Here is a 19,044-nt window from a genome sequence, read left to right as displayed (position 1 = left end):
ACTTACTTTTCAGTTTCTTAAATCGAGATCTGTGGTAGTTTAGCTTGATCGGAATCCTTCTGAGCTTGCTACCTCCATTAAGCCTTAGATCTTCAAACCTTTTAGGGATGAAAGCGTCATAAGGATGAGATTCACCATACGGTCGCTTCCGCCGCTTCTGATACTCCTCACGGAACTCCTCATGCAGTCTCTGACTGTCCATTCGAAGCTCCTCACGCAGTTTCCGATCCACATCCATCTGTTTGAATGATTGTAGTAGCTTCTCGAGCTTCTCACTGAAAACCATATATATTTTTTTTTTTTTTTTAAACTCACGGTCAAAGGAACTTGAGCTCTGATACCAATGATAAGCCCAGGATTGAGCTTATCTGAATAGAACAGAAAGGGAGGGAGAAATGACGAAGAGCAAAGGGAGAAGAGAAGAGATAGAGGTAGAAGTTGGGGATTTACCCAGTTTGATATTGTGATCGTAATCGATACCTTTCTCAGATATGTTTTCGAGTACATATAGTTGTGTAAAAGGCCTAGATAGTAATTAAATAAATAAAGTAAACGAAGCCCAATTGTTGGCCCATCTTCATCAGTCCGGTTCGTATCAGAATATTTGCGATTAGCTGATGTTCTTAAGGTATTCGAACACGCAGTTGGTGGGGTTCGACGAGAGAGGAGAGCAGAGAGGTAGCTGAGAAGTTTACTATTGATGAATCAAACCTTGCAGATTATCTAGGCAAACCGGTTTTCAAAGGAGAGAAGCTGTATGAGCAGACGCCAGTCGGGGTAGTAATGGGTCTAGCTTGGACATCCATGGGCGGATCACCGTTATACATAGAGACAACCTTTATAGAAGAAGGCAAAGGTGGTCTTCATATAACGGGTCACCTTGGAAGTGTGATGAAAGAAAGCGCAGAGATAGCTCACACAGTTGCCAGAAGAATAATGTTTGAGAAAGAACCTGACAACCTCTTCTTTGCGAATTCTAAGCTTCATTTACATGTTCCTGAAGGAGCCACACCAAAAGACGGTCCTAGCGCAGGCTGCACAATGATCACTTACTTGCTCTCACTTGCCATGAAGAAGTCTGTGAGAAAGGATCTTGCAATGACCGGAGAGGTCACTCTGACCGGTAGGATTCTTCCAATTGGCGGCGTAAGTTAACAACCAACACACTAGAATTACTTTGTTGTTTCTTTTAAGTGAATTTTAATATACTAAACATCTATATTTCTCAGCTTAAGGAAAAGACTATGGCTGCAAGGCGGAGCCAAGTGAAGGTGATAATATTCCCAGAGGCTAACCGGAGGGATTTTGAGGGTCTTGAGGAAAGTGTTAAAGAAGGGCTCGATGTTCATTTCGTCAATATGAGCAGATCTTCGAGCTAGCCTTTGGCTATGACCATTAGAAGACAGTTCCACAAATCACTTTCACTTGGGATCTTCCTCTTTTGTTGTTTTTACTATATACACTATTGAAATTACATATAGGCTGATCTTCTAACGGTTCTTAAAATTTTTTCACCATTATTATGTATTTATAATTCATACAACAGGATGAACTTTGTTTTGTTTTCTGTTTTATTGTAAAATCTGAAACATAATCGAATTAATTACGATTTGATCAGATTCAGGTTTAAACTCAAAAATCCAAAAAAAAACCGAAAATCCAAAGTAAACCCAATAAAAAACAAATAACAAACCAAACTACGAGAAGAGACTTGCATAGCTAGAACATTAGCTATTGCAGCTAATATATGATACTTTGAACTGTTAGATCCTCCACCATCTTAAAACATCTTAAGGAATTCCAAAAAGATTGGGTTTGAGATTTTACGCTTTCTCCTTCAAGTATAACAGGAACTAGTTTAGTCCTTGCATCTTTAAATCTTAACTAATAACACCAGGGTTTGTGGTCTGGTAGTGATTAACTTGAAGTCAAAAGCCTAATACGGTAAACTACCAGGGTTCAAATCCTGGCTACTGAAAAATTAACATTTTGGCATCGGCAAGGATATAAGACCGACACGTGGTAATACGTGACTTGTCTTGACCACTTCTGTGGGGTCATGATACCTTGTTTAATTCAAAAAAAATCCTAACTAATTCACCATCTCCTTGTACACAGAGTCCATTCTTTCATGTCCACACTCATTTACTACTTCCATCCTATCAAACAAATCACTTGCAACAGAATGACTCTTGTCCACTCAGAGATGATGACCCAACTGTTGGATCATTAGATGATGCTCTAAACTATTATACTCTTCAAAATGTATGTTCGTAACATTACCCATTGAGTCATTGCGATCCTTTGACAGTATACTATATTTTCCATAAAGTTAATCAAAGCAAAGACCGGTAAACTTCATTTTATTCCTCTAATCAAAGACACTGGCACAAACAACAATTTATTAATATCTTTTAGACTTTCCCAATATTTATCAAACTTTGCTCTCATAACCATAGTCTTTGTCCTAATCTTCTCATCCAGACTATTACTTAATGAACTCAGATTCATTTTTCTAGTTACAGTTTCATTGTAACACTTATAGGAACTGGCAGAGCCGTATAGATGCATATACAACTAAAGTAGGCTTGTAGAATATTATCAGGACGATTACCATACTCTTCACTTAATATAATCCTCTGTCGTTGGTCCCCCAATTCCTTATTTGCCATCAACCTTTTTTACTATTTTGTATAAATGGACTTTCTTGCGAGAAAAAAAAATACAATCTCATACAAATATAAGTTTATGAATTTTACTATTTTTTATTAATTGACTTTCTTTATCAAATCCAATATTTTATATATTTTATATGGTTTATAGTAAAAACTCTATATATTAATAATAATGGGACAATGGTATTTTATTAATTTATCGATTTATTAGTATACAAAAAAAAAACATTCTTCAGATTTCTACATTTTAGAATATATATATACTGTAAATTCGTTTTATTAAATTTTATAGTTGACTTACAGTTTATATTTTTATTAAATTTTATAAATTCGAGTTTGATATTATTTTATCATATTATCTAGTGTATATGAGATCTCTACCATACAATTTAAATATAGTTATACTAAATATTCTCAAAAAAAATTGTAGCGTTAAGAAATTAGAAATATATCTATTGTGATAATCAGGATTTGGCGCTCGGATCCCAATCGGATTTTGGTTTGTGGCTCATTCAGGTTTGTCGGATTCGGTTTGAATTTAATCGGGTTTGGTTTGGGTTTAGTTACATTTCCAAGATTTTGTCGAGCTCGAAATAGTTTCAATATATTGCGGATAGTAATCGAGTTGTCGGTTCAAAATTATTAAATTGTACTTGACTAAACTGAATCTATTTCTAATATTTTCAATAAATTTGTATACTTGGTTTCTTCAAACCATATTGTTGTCATTTTAAATAATTTTGGAAGACTCGTCCGTCAACCATACAAAACTTGTCTTTGAACTATATGTGAAAACATCAGACACATCATGATTCATGACAAACCAAAGATTTGTGCGAATGAAATGTACACAAACTAAAATTAACAACTATTAATTCTATAAATATAAGAAACACTATTTAAAATTATTGTTTTAACTTTAAAGTCAAACTTATTTGTAGTGAACTTCTTTCTTTTTTTGAACAAACCTTCATAATCATAAAAAGTCTTACATAGCCTCAGAGGCCAAACATGAAAGATTAAAGAGAGCTGCCTTAGCTAAGGTATCAGCCTCAACATTATGTAAACGGGGAACAAAGCGGAAGGAGATAGAATCAAGGAAGGTACATAGCATATGGATGTCATGTAACAAACCTTGAAGCTCGATACACTTGCCACCTGAAGTAAGCAGAGTAACGAGGGTCTTGGAATCCGAGAACAGCGTGTGAGCGAGCGGAGTCCAGACAAGACGGCTGCGGAAAGAGCAGCTTTAACCGCGAGCGTTTCCGCCGTTAGAGCAGAAGACACATGTCGTCGGTTTGTTGAATCTTGAAGAGCTAAACCAGTTGGTCGATTAGTGAAAACCCATCCCATACCCCCATTACCCGACCTCTCATCCCAAGCTGCATCCACAAAGCAAGATATACCAGGAGTTGCCAAAGAGGTGGAGCAAAACTTACGAGAAGGTTCAGACCGGTTGATAGGGTTTCGAGTTGTCTTTTGAGCTGCTTGACATGCTCTGGCTTCTTTGACTGCTCTTAGCACCACCTCCTCTTCTGAGAGTAAGAGTAGTGAACTTCACATACAGTTGTTAAAACATAAAAACTAAATATTGACAAATACCAAAAATACATATTAGCCTAAGTATTTGAATTAGTTAGTCATGTACTAGACAATTATATTAGGTACTCAATAATATCTTAGTGTAATTTAGATACATAGAAGGGTTTGAGATCGGTTCTCCATATAAAGATTGATTGCATGCCTGAAAAGTTGTTTTGGTTAAAATATGTTTCAGATGAAGCCGCTTCAACTAAGTTTGCTGTAAAACCACTCTAACAATTTGAATAACCATTACAAAGCGAAAATCAGAATAAAACGAGTATGTTTTCCTATTACAAAAGTTGGAAGAAAACGAAAATATTTCTAGAAATTTTGAGAAAAACAACAAGAATAAAACCATAATGATAGAAAAAAAATTATTAGAAAAGAAATCAAAGCGTTGGTGTTACGAAAGCCACTAGGGCATACACAAGAAAAAATTTCCTTGCTGCCGACAGCTAGACCTAAAAGCAGGTTCAAGTTTCTTTTCTTAAGAATGACTGATATAAATGGAAATAATGTTGTATCGCTCTTTCTTTCTTTAATACGCTTTTCTATTTTCCTCTTAAATTTTGTTTCCATTTTTGTTTCCCTTTTTTGGAAGTGTTTATGACACCATTAGTCAAGTCTTCTTCTTACGTTCAAACTGCTTCCGGTTTCTTTGTGAAGCAACTTTTACTATACTAACTTCCGGCGATTAAATCAGACTTTTTAAATACTTTTCTTTTAATTATTATGAAGTGTTTTGACTGTTGTCACCATTAGTTCTTCGAGTTCCTTGCTTCTTAAGGCGCAGCGTAACCCTAAAGTTCCCGATTTTTTTAAACTCAATATCGATCTTCCTCTCTCCTCATGCTGAAGCTCTTCACATCCCATCACGTGGCTAGCCGGTTTAAGAACCGTAGTTCCCACAAATTGGCTCGCCGAGGTTTCTTCTCGACACTAACCGATTCCAAGCCTACCGACACTGTCTCTGCTAAACCATGCATCGACGATTGTCAAACGGTTAGCAGAAATTCTCTGAAAAGCTAGAAACTTCTATAACGTTACTGTTGGGTACAACTTTTTTTTTTTTTGTTAAGTATGTGAATTTCATTAACTTAATAATGAGGCATAGTTGGGTACAACTCTTTTCATTAAGCTTTGTGTTGGTTAACTTGCAGGTTGTAGCATTGCCGTTGCTCAGCAAGCCTCTTATTCCTGGTTTTTACATGCCACTTTATGTCAAGGATCCTAAAGTACTTGCAGCTTTACAAGAGAGCAAAAGAGGTCAAGCTGCATATGCAGGTGCTTTCCTTTTGAAGGATGACAAAAACGCTTCATCTTCTTCTAGCTTTGAAACAGTGAATACACTAGATAAGTTAAAAGGCAAAGAGTTGCTTAACAAAATTCACCAAGTTGGCACACTTGCTCAGGTTACATACCATACGTTAGCACTGTATTTTTTTCTTTGTCTCTATTTGAAATAATATTAACCATTTGCCAAAAAAATTCCAGATTTTAAGTATCCAAGGTGAGCAAGTCATCCTTATTGGTCGCAAACGACTTCAAATAACAGAGATGGTAAGTTAATGGAGAAACATTCTTCAACTTTACTCATTCAAAAGTTCATTAAAAGTAACCATGCGCTTTGTCTTTTATACAGCTGAGTGAAGATCCTCTAACTGTCAAAACTCATCATATAAAGGTGTGTTTCTGTTTTCAAGCCTTTCCTTACATGAAAAAAAAAAACATCTATAATCCTTTTCATATGTGCCTTTGTGTTCTTTGTTTGCAGGATAAGCCATATGACAAGGACGATGAGGTCATCATCAAGGCAACATACTTTGAAGTTATTTCTATGCTTAGGGATGTCTTAGAGACAAAATCACTCTGGAGGGATCAAGTTCAGACATATACACAGGTATGTTCTCTCCAAATAAGGTACTGCATGTTGAGCACAAATTATATATGTCGGAGAATATCACAGCTGCAAACGCACAGTAAACTACATAGTAGTAATGCAGAATCGAATATTTAGTAGATTTCTTTTGAATTCTATAGGATATTGGTGGCTCCAACTATCGAAAGTTGGCCGAGACTATACTACAAAAAAGAAGAAGAAAGTTTACCGGTTTTGGAGCTGGGATCTTTGAGGCTATTGACGTCTTTTATCAAAAGTTAACCGGTTTTGGAGCTGGGGTCTTTGACGCTAATGACCTCAATTATAAAAAGTTAGCCGATTTTGGGGCCGGGATCTCTGGTGCTAACAAACATAAAATTCAGGAGGTTCTTGAAGAATTGGATGTAAGTAGTTTAACTATTACCATTTTATGCTGAAATTACTATGGTATTCCATTTTTAGTAAGCTTCTCATATTGGTTTCTTTCAATCTAGGTTCATAAGCGTCTGGTCTTGGTTAAAAAACAAGTGGAAGTTGACAAAATTCAAGTGTTTCATGCCTCCATTTTCCCGGTGACTCATGCTACTAGATTTTTTTTTGTAGATGATATGTTCTTATACAGGATGAATCCTCATCTCTTTTCATTCGTAATATATAGGAATCCACAGCAAAAACTGTTGAAGACAAGCAGGTTTTCAGCTGGTCAAGATTTTTTTTAGTAAATTATATGTTTTATATAGAATGAATCCTTATCTCTTTGCACTCATATATAGGAATCCACAGCAAAAACTGTTGAAGACAAAAAGGTTTTCAACAGTTTACATTTATGTTAAGTGTATGATGTTTTGTATGACTTATAAGTGTCTCAATGCAGGAGGAGTCTGGTTCTGCTAATTACGTAGAAAAAACTCAACCTTCTGGTTAGTCTACTACTATAGTATTCTAGGAGTAATTTTCTTATCAAGCAATTGAAGCTAATAAAGTCTGTTATTTTCTGCAGACAAGTTTAGGGAAAGGGTTTACAGTAAACTTATTTTGGAGGAAATTCCAAAACATGTAGTAAAAGTCATGGAAGAAAAGTTTGAAAAACTTGATAGGGGAGAAAAAGATTCCCGTAGCACCGAAAGTATCTATAACTACCTTGATTGGTTGACAGCGTTGCCTTGGGGAGAATGCAGGTTTGCCATTTTGCTTCATATGTTGATGGTTATTCTTAAGAGAGTTATATAAAACTTGATTTATTTGTTTTGCAGTGATGATAGTTTTGATGTCTTACGGGCAGAAAAGATTCTTGACGAGGATCACTACGGTTTACGTGATGTAAAAGAAAGAATACTAGAGTTTATTGCTGTCGGAACACTTACGAGCAATCCACAAGGTCGTGTCTTTTCCTTTTCGGGTTCACTTTCTCTTTATATAAATTGTGAAACTGAACTGTTTTTTTTTGTGTGTGAAACAGGAAAGATCATTTGTCTCTCTGGCCCTCCTGGGGTAGGAAAAACAAGTATTGCTCGTTCTGTCGCACGTGCTCTTAACCGCAAGTTCTTTCGGCTCGCTGTTGGAGGACTATCTGATAGTGCGGAGATCAAGGTATACATACTACTGCATGACAAAAACTATTGGAGAAAATATCTCTCATAGCAAACTCTTAACAAATTAAAATTTAAGAAATTTGGGCCAATTCACTTATAAAATTATTGACAAAAACTAATAGAGAAAAGAACTCCATATCGCAAACTTCTAACTAAGTAATATGTAAAATATTTTAAGGGATTCCTACAAAAAAACTAGAGAAGTGAAATAATTTTATAACATGTCATCATCTACAATGTGTGCACCTATAGGGGGAACGTGGAATATACATTGGTGCCGCTCCAGGAAAGATGGTGCAATGTCTAAAGGAAGTGGGAACAGAGAATCCTCTTGTTCTGCTCGATGAGATTGATAAGGTAGTTAAGCTAGGACTTGAATTAGATTTTTAAATTTTGAGATTATTTGCATCAATGGCCATTTATTTCTTTGGCAGCTTGGAAAGAGTAGTAGAGACGATCCAGAGGGTGCGTTGTTGGAGCTTCTGGATCCACAGCAAAATACACATTTTCTAGATTACTTTCTTGATGTTACTATCGACTTATCAAAGGTATTCTCTTTTATATTATTCACCATTTTTGTTTACTTTCATTTATCATTTTGTACACTATTGAAGATAGGTTTGTTCCTCAAATAATATTTCTAACGATCAAAACTTGGTTTAAGCATATGAGTTTTGTTGTTGTAGGTTTTGTTTGTATGCACAGCAAACGATACAGATAAGATTTTGGGTCCATTGCTAGATAGAATGGAGGTTATAGAACTCGCAGGGTACACTACCGATGAGAAAATGCATATTGCTAGAGACTATTTGCTGAAAAATGTAAAAAGAAAATGTGGACTTAAGCCTGAACAGGTTGATGTGAGCGACACGGCTCTTCTTTCCTTGATAGAGAACTACTGCAGAGAAGCAGGAGTTCGAAATATCCAGAAGCATATTGAGAAGATTTTTCGTAAGGTAAAGCTCACTAAAATATTACCAAACTTTTTTAACTTGGATGCCAAGCAATCTGAAATTATTTTGGTTTATTAATAGATTGCTCTTAAACTTGTACGCCAACAAGCATCCGCTTTGGCGGCTATGACCGATTTAAAGTCCTCGGAAACCGCTGCTAAAGGATCCATTGAGTTGACAAATGAATATTTACGATTAGCTGACGTTCTTAAGGTATTCGAATACGCAGTTGGTGGGGGTCCAACGAGGGAGAAGAGCAAAGAGGTAGCTGAAAAATTACACTATATATTCCAAAAGTATTTTAAACTTGGATACCACGCAATCTGAAATTATATTGGTTTATTAACAGATTGCTCTTAAACTTGGACGCCAGCAAGCATCCACCAAAGCGGCTAAGACCGATTTAAAGTCTTACAATGAATATTTACGTTTAATGGAATTAGAATACGCACTTGCTGGGGGTCCAATGAGCGACAAGAGTAGAGCAGTACCTGAATTTACTATTGACGCATCAAACCTTGCAGATTATGTAGGCAAACCGGTTTTCCGAGGAGAAAAGATCTATGAGCAGACGCCAGTAGGGGTTGTAATGGGTCTAGCTTGGACATCCATGGGCGGCTCAACATTGTACATAGAGACAACCTTTGTAGAAGAAGGTGAAGGCAAAGGTGGTCTTCATATAACGGGTCACCTTGGGAAAGTGATGAAAGAAAGCGCAGAGATAGCTCACACAGTTGCCAGAAGAATAATGTTTGATAAAGATCCTGGCAACCTCTTTTTTGCGAACTCCAAGCTTCATTTACATGTTCCTGAAGGAGCCACGCCAAAAGACGGTCCAAGTGCAGGCTGCACAATGATCACTTCCTTGCTTTCACTTGCCATGAAGAAGCCTGTAAGAAAGGATCTTGCAATGACCGGAGAGGTCACTCTGACCGGTAGGATTCTTCCAATTGGCGGCGTAAGTAAACAACCAACACACTAGAATTGCTTTTTTTTTGCCACTGGATTGTAGCCTGACTAGAATTACTTGGTTTTATTAGCTACCAGTTTCTGTTAAGTGAATTTTAATACACTAAACATCTATATTTCTCAGCTTAAGGAGAAGACTATGGCTGCAAGGCGGAGTCAAGTGAAGGTGATAATATTCCCAGAGGCTAACCGGAGAGATTTTGAGGGTCTTGAGGAAAGCGTTAAAGAAGGGCTCGATGTTCATTTTGTCGATGAATATGAGCAGATCTTCGAGCTAGCCTTTGGCCATGACCATTAGAAGAATGTCACTTTCACTTGGGATCTTCCTCTCTTGTTGTTTTTACTATATACTATTGGTATGTATTTCTATAGGCTGATATTATAACTTTCTTGATTTTTTTTTACCATTGTTATGTATTATATTTCATAAAACAGGATGAACTATAAAAGAGTCAAAGTTCTTTCCGTTCTATCAAATTCTTTTTTTCTCCATATTATATATATGTGGTTGTACTTTGAGTATAGTAATCAAATTAAACTCTAATCATGAAATGTTGTTGTTGATAAATCAGACTCCTTTAGATATAAGAAATTGGGAAAACGTTAACCATCAACCTGGTGAATGCTATTGCAGTGGAGTTTGAAAGACGTAAGGCCCTCTCCGATATCAATATGTTGCGGACCATGCAGTCAACAACTTTTTCCTAGTGGATAAATCAAACTTATTTTGTTTCACCTTTCTTTGTTTTTTGTTTTTGTGTTCTTTTTTTTTTGAGACGTTTACGCTGAGGGACACTTTCTCTCTTTTGTTAACGCTTGAAGACACATTGTGTAGATGGGACACATATTGAGACAGCTGTTTTTTCGTTGGACATTAAAGCCCTCCGCGTGAGTTTGGAAAGAGAATGATCCCTTTAAGGAACTAAACTAGATAACACTCTGGTTGGAATAAATGCAGAAGGTGAAAAAGTAAAAGTAGGTATATGGATTTTAGGGTCTCTTGTTTGGACCGTTGATTTTTTTTGTGAAACAAGATCTAATGGCTCAGAAGAGACGTATAGTTTTGGCTTTAATAAATGTTGTTCTTTAACGTATAGTTTTTGTTTGTGAGAGTAGCGTGATGTCATGTGAACCACACAGCTTTAACCCTTTCACTGATAGATTTTTCTTTTGGTTTTTAAACAAAAATGTATATGAACAAAATCTAATTAGTTAATACGAAAAAAATACAAACGTTTACAAAATGCAGAAACTTTCATCTTATAAAAATCTTGTAAATACCAAGAACATGGAAGACAAAAGTGGGATCTTCATTGTTATCCATATCTCATCTGACCACCCCATTGCGCACTTGACCCTCCCCCCCCCCACTCTCATGTCCACAGCCACCACATCCACACAACTGTCCACAACCACCACATCCACACAACTGCCGTACACACCGATCTCATCCACAAGTTACGACATCAACAACATCAATAACATCAACACAACCACTGACCATGAGAACCCCGTCTACAACTCTTCCGACCACATCAACAATATCCACACACACATTGACCAAAAGAGCTATCATCACCTCCATTAATCACCACCTCCAGTATCTCCTCTCCCTCTATTACCACTTTCGTATCCACCACCGAGAGCTCCATCCACAACTCTTCCGGTCACATCAACAACATCAACACAACCACTGACTACGAGATCATCATCCACAATTCTTCCGACCACATCAACAATATCCACGCACACATTGACCAAGAGAGCCACCGTCACTTTCATAGGGTTTGGCCGAAAAAACAAAGTCAACTAGTTGATCTAAGAAGCGGGGTCTAACTTTCCATGTGGAGTTTGTCTGTGAATCAAAAGAGGCGGAGAAGAACAGAGATCGAGATCAAGAACTAATCAGCAAGAGCTTTGAAGACTACGCGGCGGCGGTCAGGCCAAGGAACGATACATATACTGAAATCGAGAGGTGGAATACCGTAATACGATGTCGAGAGAGACAAATCAAGAAGATTTAGAGCGGCATCGAAAGTATCTTTCTCAGATTACAAATTTGTCGCACGAAAGAAAGGGGATAGAGTTTCGTCGTTTCACAGTTTTCTCAGATTAGGAATTTTGTTTGAAAGAGGAACAGACGCCAAAGAAATAAAGTGATGTTATATTTTGATTTTTAATTTATTTTATTTGTCTAGGTAGATGTCCTTTAGTTAGAGGTTATGTTGGTAATTTTGTTAGGGTAATGTGTCTTCTATGTCCAATGTGTCTCTTAGTGTAATTGACAACTTAGAATGTGTCTCCTAGAGTAAAAATTTCTTTTTTTTTCACCTTTTGGTTGTGGAATTTTCTTTATAAATATTTTTTAAGATTCGGTGATTTTTTTTAAACGATTTCTATTCGTTTTCGTATTGTTTTGTAAGATTTTTGGATTTAATCCTTAGAAAATATTCTTAACTGTTGAGGATAATATAAATTTTGTAGAAAATTTAAATAAAATACAAATACGTCCTAGGTTAAAAGTTCAGACTGATACAAAATTTAATGTAAACTCGTAGAAAAAGATAGACCTGATTATAATTTTTTATCGTAATTATTAATTAGGGAGCGGATAAAAAGTTTTCGACCCGGTAGTCCAAACGGGGTGGACCCGACTTTAACGGGCCTTATATATATATAATCATGAAGCGAGGCAAAATCTAAACTACGCAACAAACACATTTGATTACAGAGAGAGAGATCAGAGCGAGAGAGAGGAGCTTTGACGTTCGATGGAGAGATCCCAAGAAGAACTTGAATCTTCCAACAATGGCGGATCATCACCGAACAAGATACCTGGATCTGTTGATGAAGAGGTACTCTGTTTTTTTCTCTTCTCCGCCATTGTACTCTGTTTTTGTTGTTTTCTTGTGATATAGTAATAAGCATTTTCATAATCTTGATTACTGTTTCCAAGTTATTTGTTATGGTTTATCTCTAAGATATCGCTAATCTACTCTGCTAAATCCTTTTCTCTCCGCCATTGTACTCTGTTTTTCTTGTGATATAGTAATAAGCATTTTCTCGATCTTGATTAGCATTTTCAAGTTATTTTGTTATTGTTTATCTCTCTGATATTTTTAGTAATTGTACTCTTTTAACGATCAAAATTTATTTATTTTGGAAATTTTATTATTAAGTTCAATGGGTTGTTTTTTTCAGGTAGAGAATGGACCTTTAAACTTGGCTCTAACAATCACTCCAGAGTTTCTCAAGCAGATTGAATCACTCCTACAACAACAAGAACAAGACTCCAACTCAACTCCTCCTGGAAAAACAAAACCTATGAGTTTTCCAATCTCAAAGATCACAATTGGTGAGTGGACCCTTGACGCAGTCTACGAGCAAGATCTCAAGGCTAAAATCTATTTCGCAAGGAAGAAGATCATGTGGGAGTGTGTCGAAGATGTCTCAACAACAACTGGGATGAATAGGAAGATTGAGATGCAATGGGGTGATGTCTTGTCTCTTAAACCATGGTACCATCCACATGACCAAACCGGAATCCTTAAAGTCGAGGTACTTACTACTCATACACATTTGGTCAAAGACTCTTTAGAGCTTTCTAATGATTGATGTTTTCTCAACAGTTGAGAAAACCTCCAACGTTCTTCATAGAGACTAATCCACAGGCGAGAAAACACACTCAGTGGCAACAGTTGTATCAAGATTTCACACGTAATCACTCTGCTTCTCGTAACAGGTTTTTTTTATTTTTGCCTTTTTTTTAGTACCATTTAAAAGTGATTCCAGCTCTATACATAATGATCTTATTATATTACAACAGGATACATACACTTCATTTTGCTCCTGGAGTTCTGCAGAAGAATATGGAGAAGCTTGTTTCAGGCGATAGGTTTTGGTCAGAACTGGTCAAGGTCCACTTCCCAACTTTGGAACATCTTTACTTCTACGACATTGGCTATGGAAACAGTATGAACAACATGCATGATGGCAACAGAGTTCCACGGTAACAAAGTTTTAGCTTCTTCCTTTTACTTGTTGTATAAATATAATACATGGTAGACCTTTGATTTTAATAATTGCATGGACAAATCATAAAAACTCGGATATTTTTTGCCTTTCCAAATATAATCCACTAGAAGTCTTGGTTCTTATAATATAACTCATTGTGCAAAAGTCTTTTTTTTTTGCTTTAAAAAAAATTGTAAAAATGATTAGGAAGTTACTGGAAGTTGAGATGAATAAATAAAGTTTTGATCTTTCAGATACACATAAGGAACTGCCTTTACTAATACTTCTAGTGAATAATGTGAAATGTAAACTCAATCATGGACTATGAATCTTATGTGTCATTGAGACCTTCTCTTGTTCATAACTTTCTTCAACAAACTCTCACGTCCTGGAAAAGGACTATAAATCTTCGGCTCAATCTGCTTCTCTACTTCTCCTGACCTTCCCAAAACACCCTTCTGATCACTCATATTCACAGTTTTGCCATCAACATTCTCCTTCTCTCTCCCAAGACTCTGCCTCATCCTCTCACGCCTCTCTCTCCTCCTCCACCCGCTACCATCTTCCTCCTCTCCCTTCTTCTTCTTGACCTCTCTCCTTCTCACCATATCTCCACTCTCCTCTCCCAACCTAGGAATCCGACCACCTCTGCTTGTCCCCAGAAGCTCGAAGTTGACTCTGCTCCAACCAATCTTATCCTCATTGTCCCAACCAAACCTCTCGCTAATCTCCAACAACATCGAAACAGAGCTTAGCTCTTCCTCTCTGCTCTTCTTTAAACTCTCGTCACTTCCGTGGAGGATTTTCTCTGCAAACTCCCACTCAACTCTGTCTTTATAAACATCGTCGTCGAGAACTTGGTCTGCGAGCTTCGCCCAGTACTCGGTGTCTCCTGCGCGTAGATTCTTGGAGACCCATTTGAGGTAAGAGGAGGGTAAAGAGCCGAGCATTTTGCCCTTGTGCTTGCCGAAGTCTATGATTGTGTCTCTGGCGGCGAGGGTTTCGGTTTGGGGGGTTTTGAGTATGGGTTTTGGTTGGTTTACGGGGAAGATGCGATTGGTTGAAGAGGGTGGTAGTCTTCTTGGTCTGAAAGATGATGATGATGAGATTGTGAAGATGTTAGTGATGGGTAAGATTGGTGCTGCAGAGTAGGGTTTGTGGAACAAGACCACCGAGAAACTCATTGTTGTGTTGTGTTGTGTTGTGTTGTGTCTCCAATAATTTGCTTTTTTTTTTCTTGAATCTTATACATCCACACAGTTATTTTATATGTTAGTCTGTTTACATATGTAACATGTTGGTCTACTTGGTACTACTGTCTACCAAATTTTCTCTCTAAAATGTAGAATTGAAGAGCCAAAAAGTCTGAACCATACATTTTATTAAAGTCAAAATTTAATACAGTTTTTTTTTAAACAAAAATTTAATACATTGATGTATGAAATTTGTTAAAAACTCTTAAATCAACATATTTTCAAATTTTACGTCTACAACTAATATTAAAAAGACTAATTATCAGAAGAAAAAAAATAAAAGAAAATAACTTTGAATTTTAAAAATTTAAAAAGTAGATTAAAATCTAATATTATCTTAATACGCTATATAATATATATTATTACTAACTGTCATATTAAAATGACATTATATAATCAAATCATCATCGCAACGGCGACGTTTTCATACGAAAAACGACGTGACGTTCTTATATAAAATATATACACGACACGACTGGTAACTTAAAGGAAGGCCTTATCTTTTCTCCAGTCCTCTCCCTCGTTTAAGCGCTAAAACTCAATGGCTTCCACACTTGTTGTTCCTCAACTTCTCTCTTCTCCCACGAGTCTCAACGTCGCAGCTCCAAGAACCTATACCTTCAACGCACACAACACTCGTCGAACAGTGAAGTGCTCTTCAACCCCAGAACCAAAAGATCAGCAGTTCCTCGACCTCACACCTTCACCAGACTCCATCAACACCACGAGCACCGAGACCTTCCCCATCGAGAAACGTCGAAGATCCGAGATCATACGCGACAGGAGACAGAGAGGCATCGAGAAGCCAGAGCCACCGAACTTCGAGATAGGTTGGAAGAGAACGAAAGAGATAAACTTGGAGAAGCCCAAAGGGTACGTGATAATGGACTTCTTGGAGAAGTTCGAAGGGTTGATGGCGAGAGAGTTTGGTTCCAAGGAGCTTTTGGCTAAAGCTGGGGAGATAGTGGCCGAGAGAGCGAGAGAAGAAGCTGAGGTTTTGAGAGATGAAGGTGAAGTTGAGGAGAGGATGGTGACTGAGCTTTTCAGGGTTTTGAAGTTGATGGAGATGGATTTGGCTATGGTTAAAGCTTCTGTTAAAGAAGAGACTCTTAGTGAGAGGATTGAGCAAGCTAGAGCGAGATGTAGACAAGCTATTCTTGTTGCTAATTCTTTTTAAGACCCAATCTGTAAAAGATCTTTAACTTGTTTGGTTCTGTAATAATCACAAAGATTCATACTCTTCTTGTTCTGTCTGAATTGGTTATAGTTTCTTTAAAAGATATCAACTTGTTTGGTTCTGTAATAACAAAGATTTATGCTTTTCAAAATTATTAATTGAGAAAAATATACTTCCACTAATCTCATTTTCATAAGATTCATGTTTTTTATTTTATAAGACCATTTGGTTTTCACACTCTTCAACTGCCTATGAATTGTTTATAGTTTCAACTAGTTTGGTTCTGTAATAAGAAAAAAAAGATTCAATGCTTTTGTTTTCTAAGACCATTTGGTTTTCAAACTCTTCTTGTTAAGACCATTAGGATCTTAACTAGTTTAGTTCTGTAATAAAAAAGATTTATGCTTTTGTTTTAATTTATTGAGAAAAATATACTTCCACTAATTTCATTCTTTGAAAGATATTTTTTTATCAGTTCATTGGTTCGTTGTACACCACACAATAAAATTGTAGATTATTACCATTTAAATGATTTAGCTTTACTCAGACAATCAACAATGGCGTCTCTTAGATTCTTCTACAGCGTAGAGATGTCATCACCATGTCTATTATGTCCATGCCCTCTTTCATCGTCTTCTCCGAGATGCCACCTTCTTAACAGAACAAACAAGAGAGTAGACTCGTTCAGAAGCTTTAGAACTCTGCGTGTAACTTGTTCATCTTCCTCTACCTTCACTGGAGGACAAACACAACAGTCGTCATTCAACGACGCTGAGATGAAACTCATTGACGCTTTGATCGGTATTCAAGGCCGTGGCAAATCTGCTTCTCCTAAACAGCTTAATGTATGTGTTCAAAACTTTTTTGCATGTTTCTTGAGTTATGTCTGGTTTGAAACATCTTTTTTTTTTGCTGTGTTAGGATGTGGAGTCTGCTGTGAAAGTTCTTGAAGGTTTAGAGGGCATTCCAAATCCTGTATGAATGTTTTCTTTGTGAAGCCTTTCATCTTCAAGTTACAACTCCTCTCTTTTTGTTTTGTGTATTTGCTCATTGTAGTTTTTTTAAATGTTTAGGCTGAATCTGAATTGATTGAAGGTCGTTGGCAGTTAATGTTCACCACAAGACCTGGAACTGCATCTCCAATCCAGGTTAGCTCTTCGCATACAAGTCATTATTAGTATTCTATCTTCTTGATGATTTGAATGTAAGAAAGAAGAATCTGTTTCTCTGCAGAGAACATTTACAGGAGTAGATGTGTTCACTGTGTTTCAAGATGTATACTTAAAGACAACAAACGATCCTCGTGTTTCAAACATTGTTAAGTTCTCTGACTTCATTGGAGAGCTGAAAGTTGAGGTCAGCATCTTTAAACTCTTTGCATCATTAAGACTGAAGAGAATCTAAACTTCTTTGTTCCATGAACAGGCAGTTGCATCCATCAAAGATCCCAAAAGGGTTCTGTTTCGTTTCGATAGAGCAGCATTCGCATTGAAGTTCCTTCCATTCAAAGTTCCATATCCAGTTCCTTTTAGACTTCTTGGTGATGAAGCAAAAGGTTGGTTAGATACTACGTACTTGTCGCCTTCAGGAAACCTTAGGATCTCAAGAGGAAACAAGGTAAAAAAAATGAGTTTCTTGATTCTGATACACAAGACTAAAATGCTTTGTAGTGTTTTCATGTAATAAGGTGACATGTCTTTAGCGCAGGGGACAACGTTTGTTCTTCAGAAAGAAACAGTGCCTAGGCAGAAACTGTTAGCTACCATATCTCAAGACAAAGGAGTAGCAGAGGTAATGTGTAATGCATTTAACAAAAACATTTGAAGTAGAATCAATGGATCATGTTCATATAGTGTAACCACAGGCTATAGATGAGTTTCTTGCTTCTAATACTAACTCCAAGGAAGATGATTATGAGCTTCTAGAGGGAAACTGGCAAATGATTTGGAGTTCACAGGTTGCTACTTTGATAACACATTCCCCCTGTTGATAGAACAAGGATAAGCGATTTTACGGGTTTTGTGTTGCAGATGTATACAGATAGTTGGCTTGAGAATGCAGCAAATGGTCTTATGGGAAGGCAGGTAAACACACACTTTATTACATGTCTTACATAGTATAATATAAATATATGTTGCTTTAAGCTTGTTTTGTATGAGGATTTTGATTTTAGATCATTGAGAAGGATGGAAGAATAAAGTTTGAAGTTAACATCATACCAGCATTTAGATTCTCCATGAAAGGCAAATTTTTGTAAGTTTTCTATGTCTTTTTACAATGTCATTTTACTACATTTTTGTGTGTGTTCCTGATTGGTTTCATGATGTGCAGGAAATCAGGAGGTAGCACTTATGAGTTGAAGATGGACGATGCAGCAATTATAGGTGGTCCGTTTGGATATCCGATCGAATTGACAAACAATATCAAGCTTCAAGTTCTGTAAGATCTCTTTTTATCTTTGTTCTTGGCCTCACAAGAGAGTTTATGATTCATTTAACTGCTAACAACGAACAATGTGTTGTTAATACAAACATGTTTGTTTGCTTCAAGTTCTGTAAGATATCTTTTTATCTTTGTTCTTGGCCTCACAAGAGTGTTTATGATTCATTTAACTGCTAATAAAGAACAATGTGTTGTTAATACAAAAATGTTTGTTTACTTTTGGTGTCTGCAGATACACAGATGAGAAGATGAGAATAAGTCGTGGCTTTGATAACATTGTCTTTGTGCACATCCGAGAAATGTAGCTATGCTAGGGGATTAAGAAAAATTTATAGTGCTCCTCCTATATGAATATGCATGTAAAGAAAAAAAACTGTAAACTGTTTAAGTTAATTGTTAAATTTTTCTGATCAATATAGTTTTTAGATTTAACTAACAAGAACCCGAAAAAAAAAACAAGAAACCACATGACATGATGGTATAAGTTTCATTACTAATTGTCTAAA

At 36.5% G+C, this 19,044-nt stretch overlaps 5 protein-coding genes across 5 annotated transcripts; 4 read left to right on the top strand and 1 right to left on the bottom strand.

Annotated features, from left to right (window-relative positions):
• Positions 1–7,206: 7,206 nt before the first annotated feature.
• Positions 7,207–10,936, top strand: LOC103871674 (lon protease homolog 3, mitochondrial-like). Its single transcript, XM_033272815.1, has 9 exons — positions 7,207–7,316; positions 7,392–7,516; positions 7,598–7,728; positions 7,983–8,087; positions 8,165–8,278; positions 8,417–8,686; positions 8,765–8,947; positions 9,033–9,641; positions 9,777–10,936. The coding sequence occupies exons 1-9, from the start codon at positions 7,207–7,209 to the stop codon at positions 9,948–9,950; spliced, it is 1,821 nt and encodes a 606-aa protein (XP_033128706.1). The 3' UTR covers positions 9,951–10,936.
• A 919-nt stretch (positions 10,937–11,855) lies between these two features.
• On the top strand, positions 11,856–13,665 carry LOC103871305. The gene is made up of 4 exons (XM_009149539.3): positions 11,856–12,507; positions 12,854–13,210; positions 13,282–13,394; positions 13,479–13,665. Exons 1-4 carry the CDS (start codon positions 12,424–12,426, stop codon positions 13,663–13,665), a joined length of 741 nt encoding a protein of 246 aa, XP_009147787.1. The 5' UTR covers positions 11,856–12,423.
• Positions 13,666–13,866: 201 nt separating this feature from the next.
• Positions 13,867–15,075, bottom strand: LOC103871304. The gene has a single exon (XM_009149538.3). It carries the CDS (start codon positions 14,848–14,850, stop codon positions 14,005–14,007), a length of 846 nt encoding a protein of 281 aa, XP_009147786.1. The 5' UTR covers positions 14,851–15,075; the 3' UTR covers positions 13,867–14,004.
• A 231-nt stretch (positions 15,076–15,306) lies between these two features.
• LOC103871303 lies at positions 15,307–16,242 on the top strand. The gene has a single exon (XM_009149537.3). It carries the CDS (start codon positions 15,461–15,463, stop codon positions 16,094–16,096), a length of 636 nt encoding a protein of 211 aa, XP_009147785.1. The 5' UTR covers positions 15,307–15,460; the 3' UTR covers positions 16,097–16,242.
• A 388-nt stretch (positions 16,243–16,630) lies between these two features.
• Positions 16,631–18,974, top strand: LOC103871302 (probable plastid-lipid-associated protein 12, chloroplastic). Its single transcript, XM_009149535.3, has 11 exons — positions 16,631–16,941; positions 17,018–17,071; positions 17,170–17,244; positions 17,330–17,452; positions 17,522–17,713; positions 17,804–17,887; positions 17,961–18,053; positions 18,127–18,180; positions 18,270–18,349; positions 18,428–18,535; positions 18,771–18,974. Exons 1-11 carry the CDS (start codon positions 16,654–16,656, stop codon positions 18,841–18,843), a joined length of 1,224 nt encoding a protein of 407 aa, XP_009147783.1. The 5' UTR covers positions 16,631–16,653; the 3' UTR covers positions 18,844–18,974.
• Positions 18,975–19,044: the final 70 nt, after the last annotated feature.

This window comes from Brassica rapa, chromosome A06 (assembly GCF_000309985.2).
Source record: "Brassica rapa cultivar Chiifu-401-42 chromosome A06, CAAS_Brap_v3.01, whole genome shotgun sequence".
Lineage (NCBI taxonomy): Eukaryota > Viridiplantae > Streptophyta > Magnoliopsida > Brassicales > Brassicaceae > Brassica > Brassica rapa.
This window is presented reverse-complemented; position numbering and strand designations above follow the sequence as displayed.

What these genes read in the sequence shown, in the direction of transcription:
- LOC103871302 (XM_009149535.3), top strand. Translation starts at nt 16,654, where the DNA reads ATGGCGTCTCTTAGATTCTTCTACAGCGTAGAGATGTCATCACCATGT. An exon ending in TAGAGGGCATTCCAAATCCT is followed by an intron (nt 17,072 to 17,169) that starts GTATGAATGTTT and finishes TTAAATGTTTAG; the next exon opens with GCTGAATCTGAATTGATTGA. An exon ending in AATATCAAGCTTCAAGTTCT is followed by an intron (nt 18,536 to 18,770) that starts GTAAGATCTCTT and finishes TGGTGTCTGCAG; the next exon opens with ATACACAGATGAGAAGATGA.
- LOC103871304 (XM_009149538.3), bottom strand. Translation starts at nt 14,850, where the DNA reads ATGAGTTTCTCGGTGGTCTTGTTCCACAAACCCTACTCTGCAGCACCA.
- LOC103871305 (XM_009149539.3), top strand. Translation starts at nt 12,424, where the DNA reads ATGGAGAGATCCCAAGAAGAACTTGAATCTTCCAACAATGGCGGATCA. An exon ending in CCGGAATCCTTAAAGTCGAG is followed by an intron (nt 13,211 to 13,281) that starts GTACTTACTACT and finishes TTTTCTCAACAG; the next exon opens with TTGAGAAAACCTCCAACGTT. An exon ending in CACTCTGCTTCTCGTAACAG is followed by an intron (nt 13,395 to 13,478) that starts GTTTTTTTTATT and finishes ATATTACAACAG; the next exon opens with GATACATACACTTCATTTTG.
- LOC103871303 (XM_009149537.3), top strand. Translation starts at nt 15,461, where the DNA reads ATGGCTTCCACACTTGTTGTTCCTCAACTTCTCTCTTCTCCCACGAGT.
- LOC103871674 (XM_033272815.1), top strand. Translation starts at nt 7,207, where the DNA reads ATGGAAGAAAAGTTTGAAAAACTTGATAGGGGAGAAAAAGATTCCCGT. An exon ending in ACTTACGAGCAATCCACAAG is followed by an intron (nt 7,517 to 7,597) that starts GTCGTGTCTTTT and finishes TGTGTGAAACAG; the next exon opens with GAAAGATCATTTGTCTCTCT. An exon ending in TTGAGAAGATTTTTCGTAAG is followed by an intron (nt 8,687 to 8,764) that starts GTAAAGCTCACT and finishes GTTTATTAATAG; the next exon opens with ATTGCTCTTAAACTTGTACG.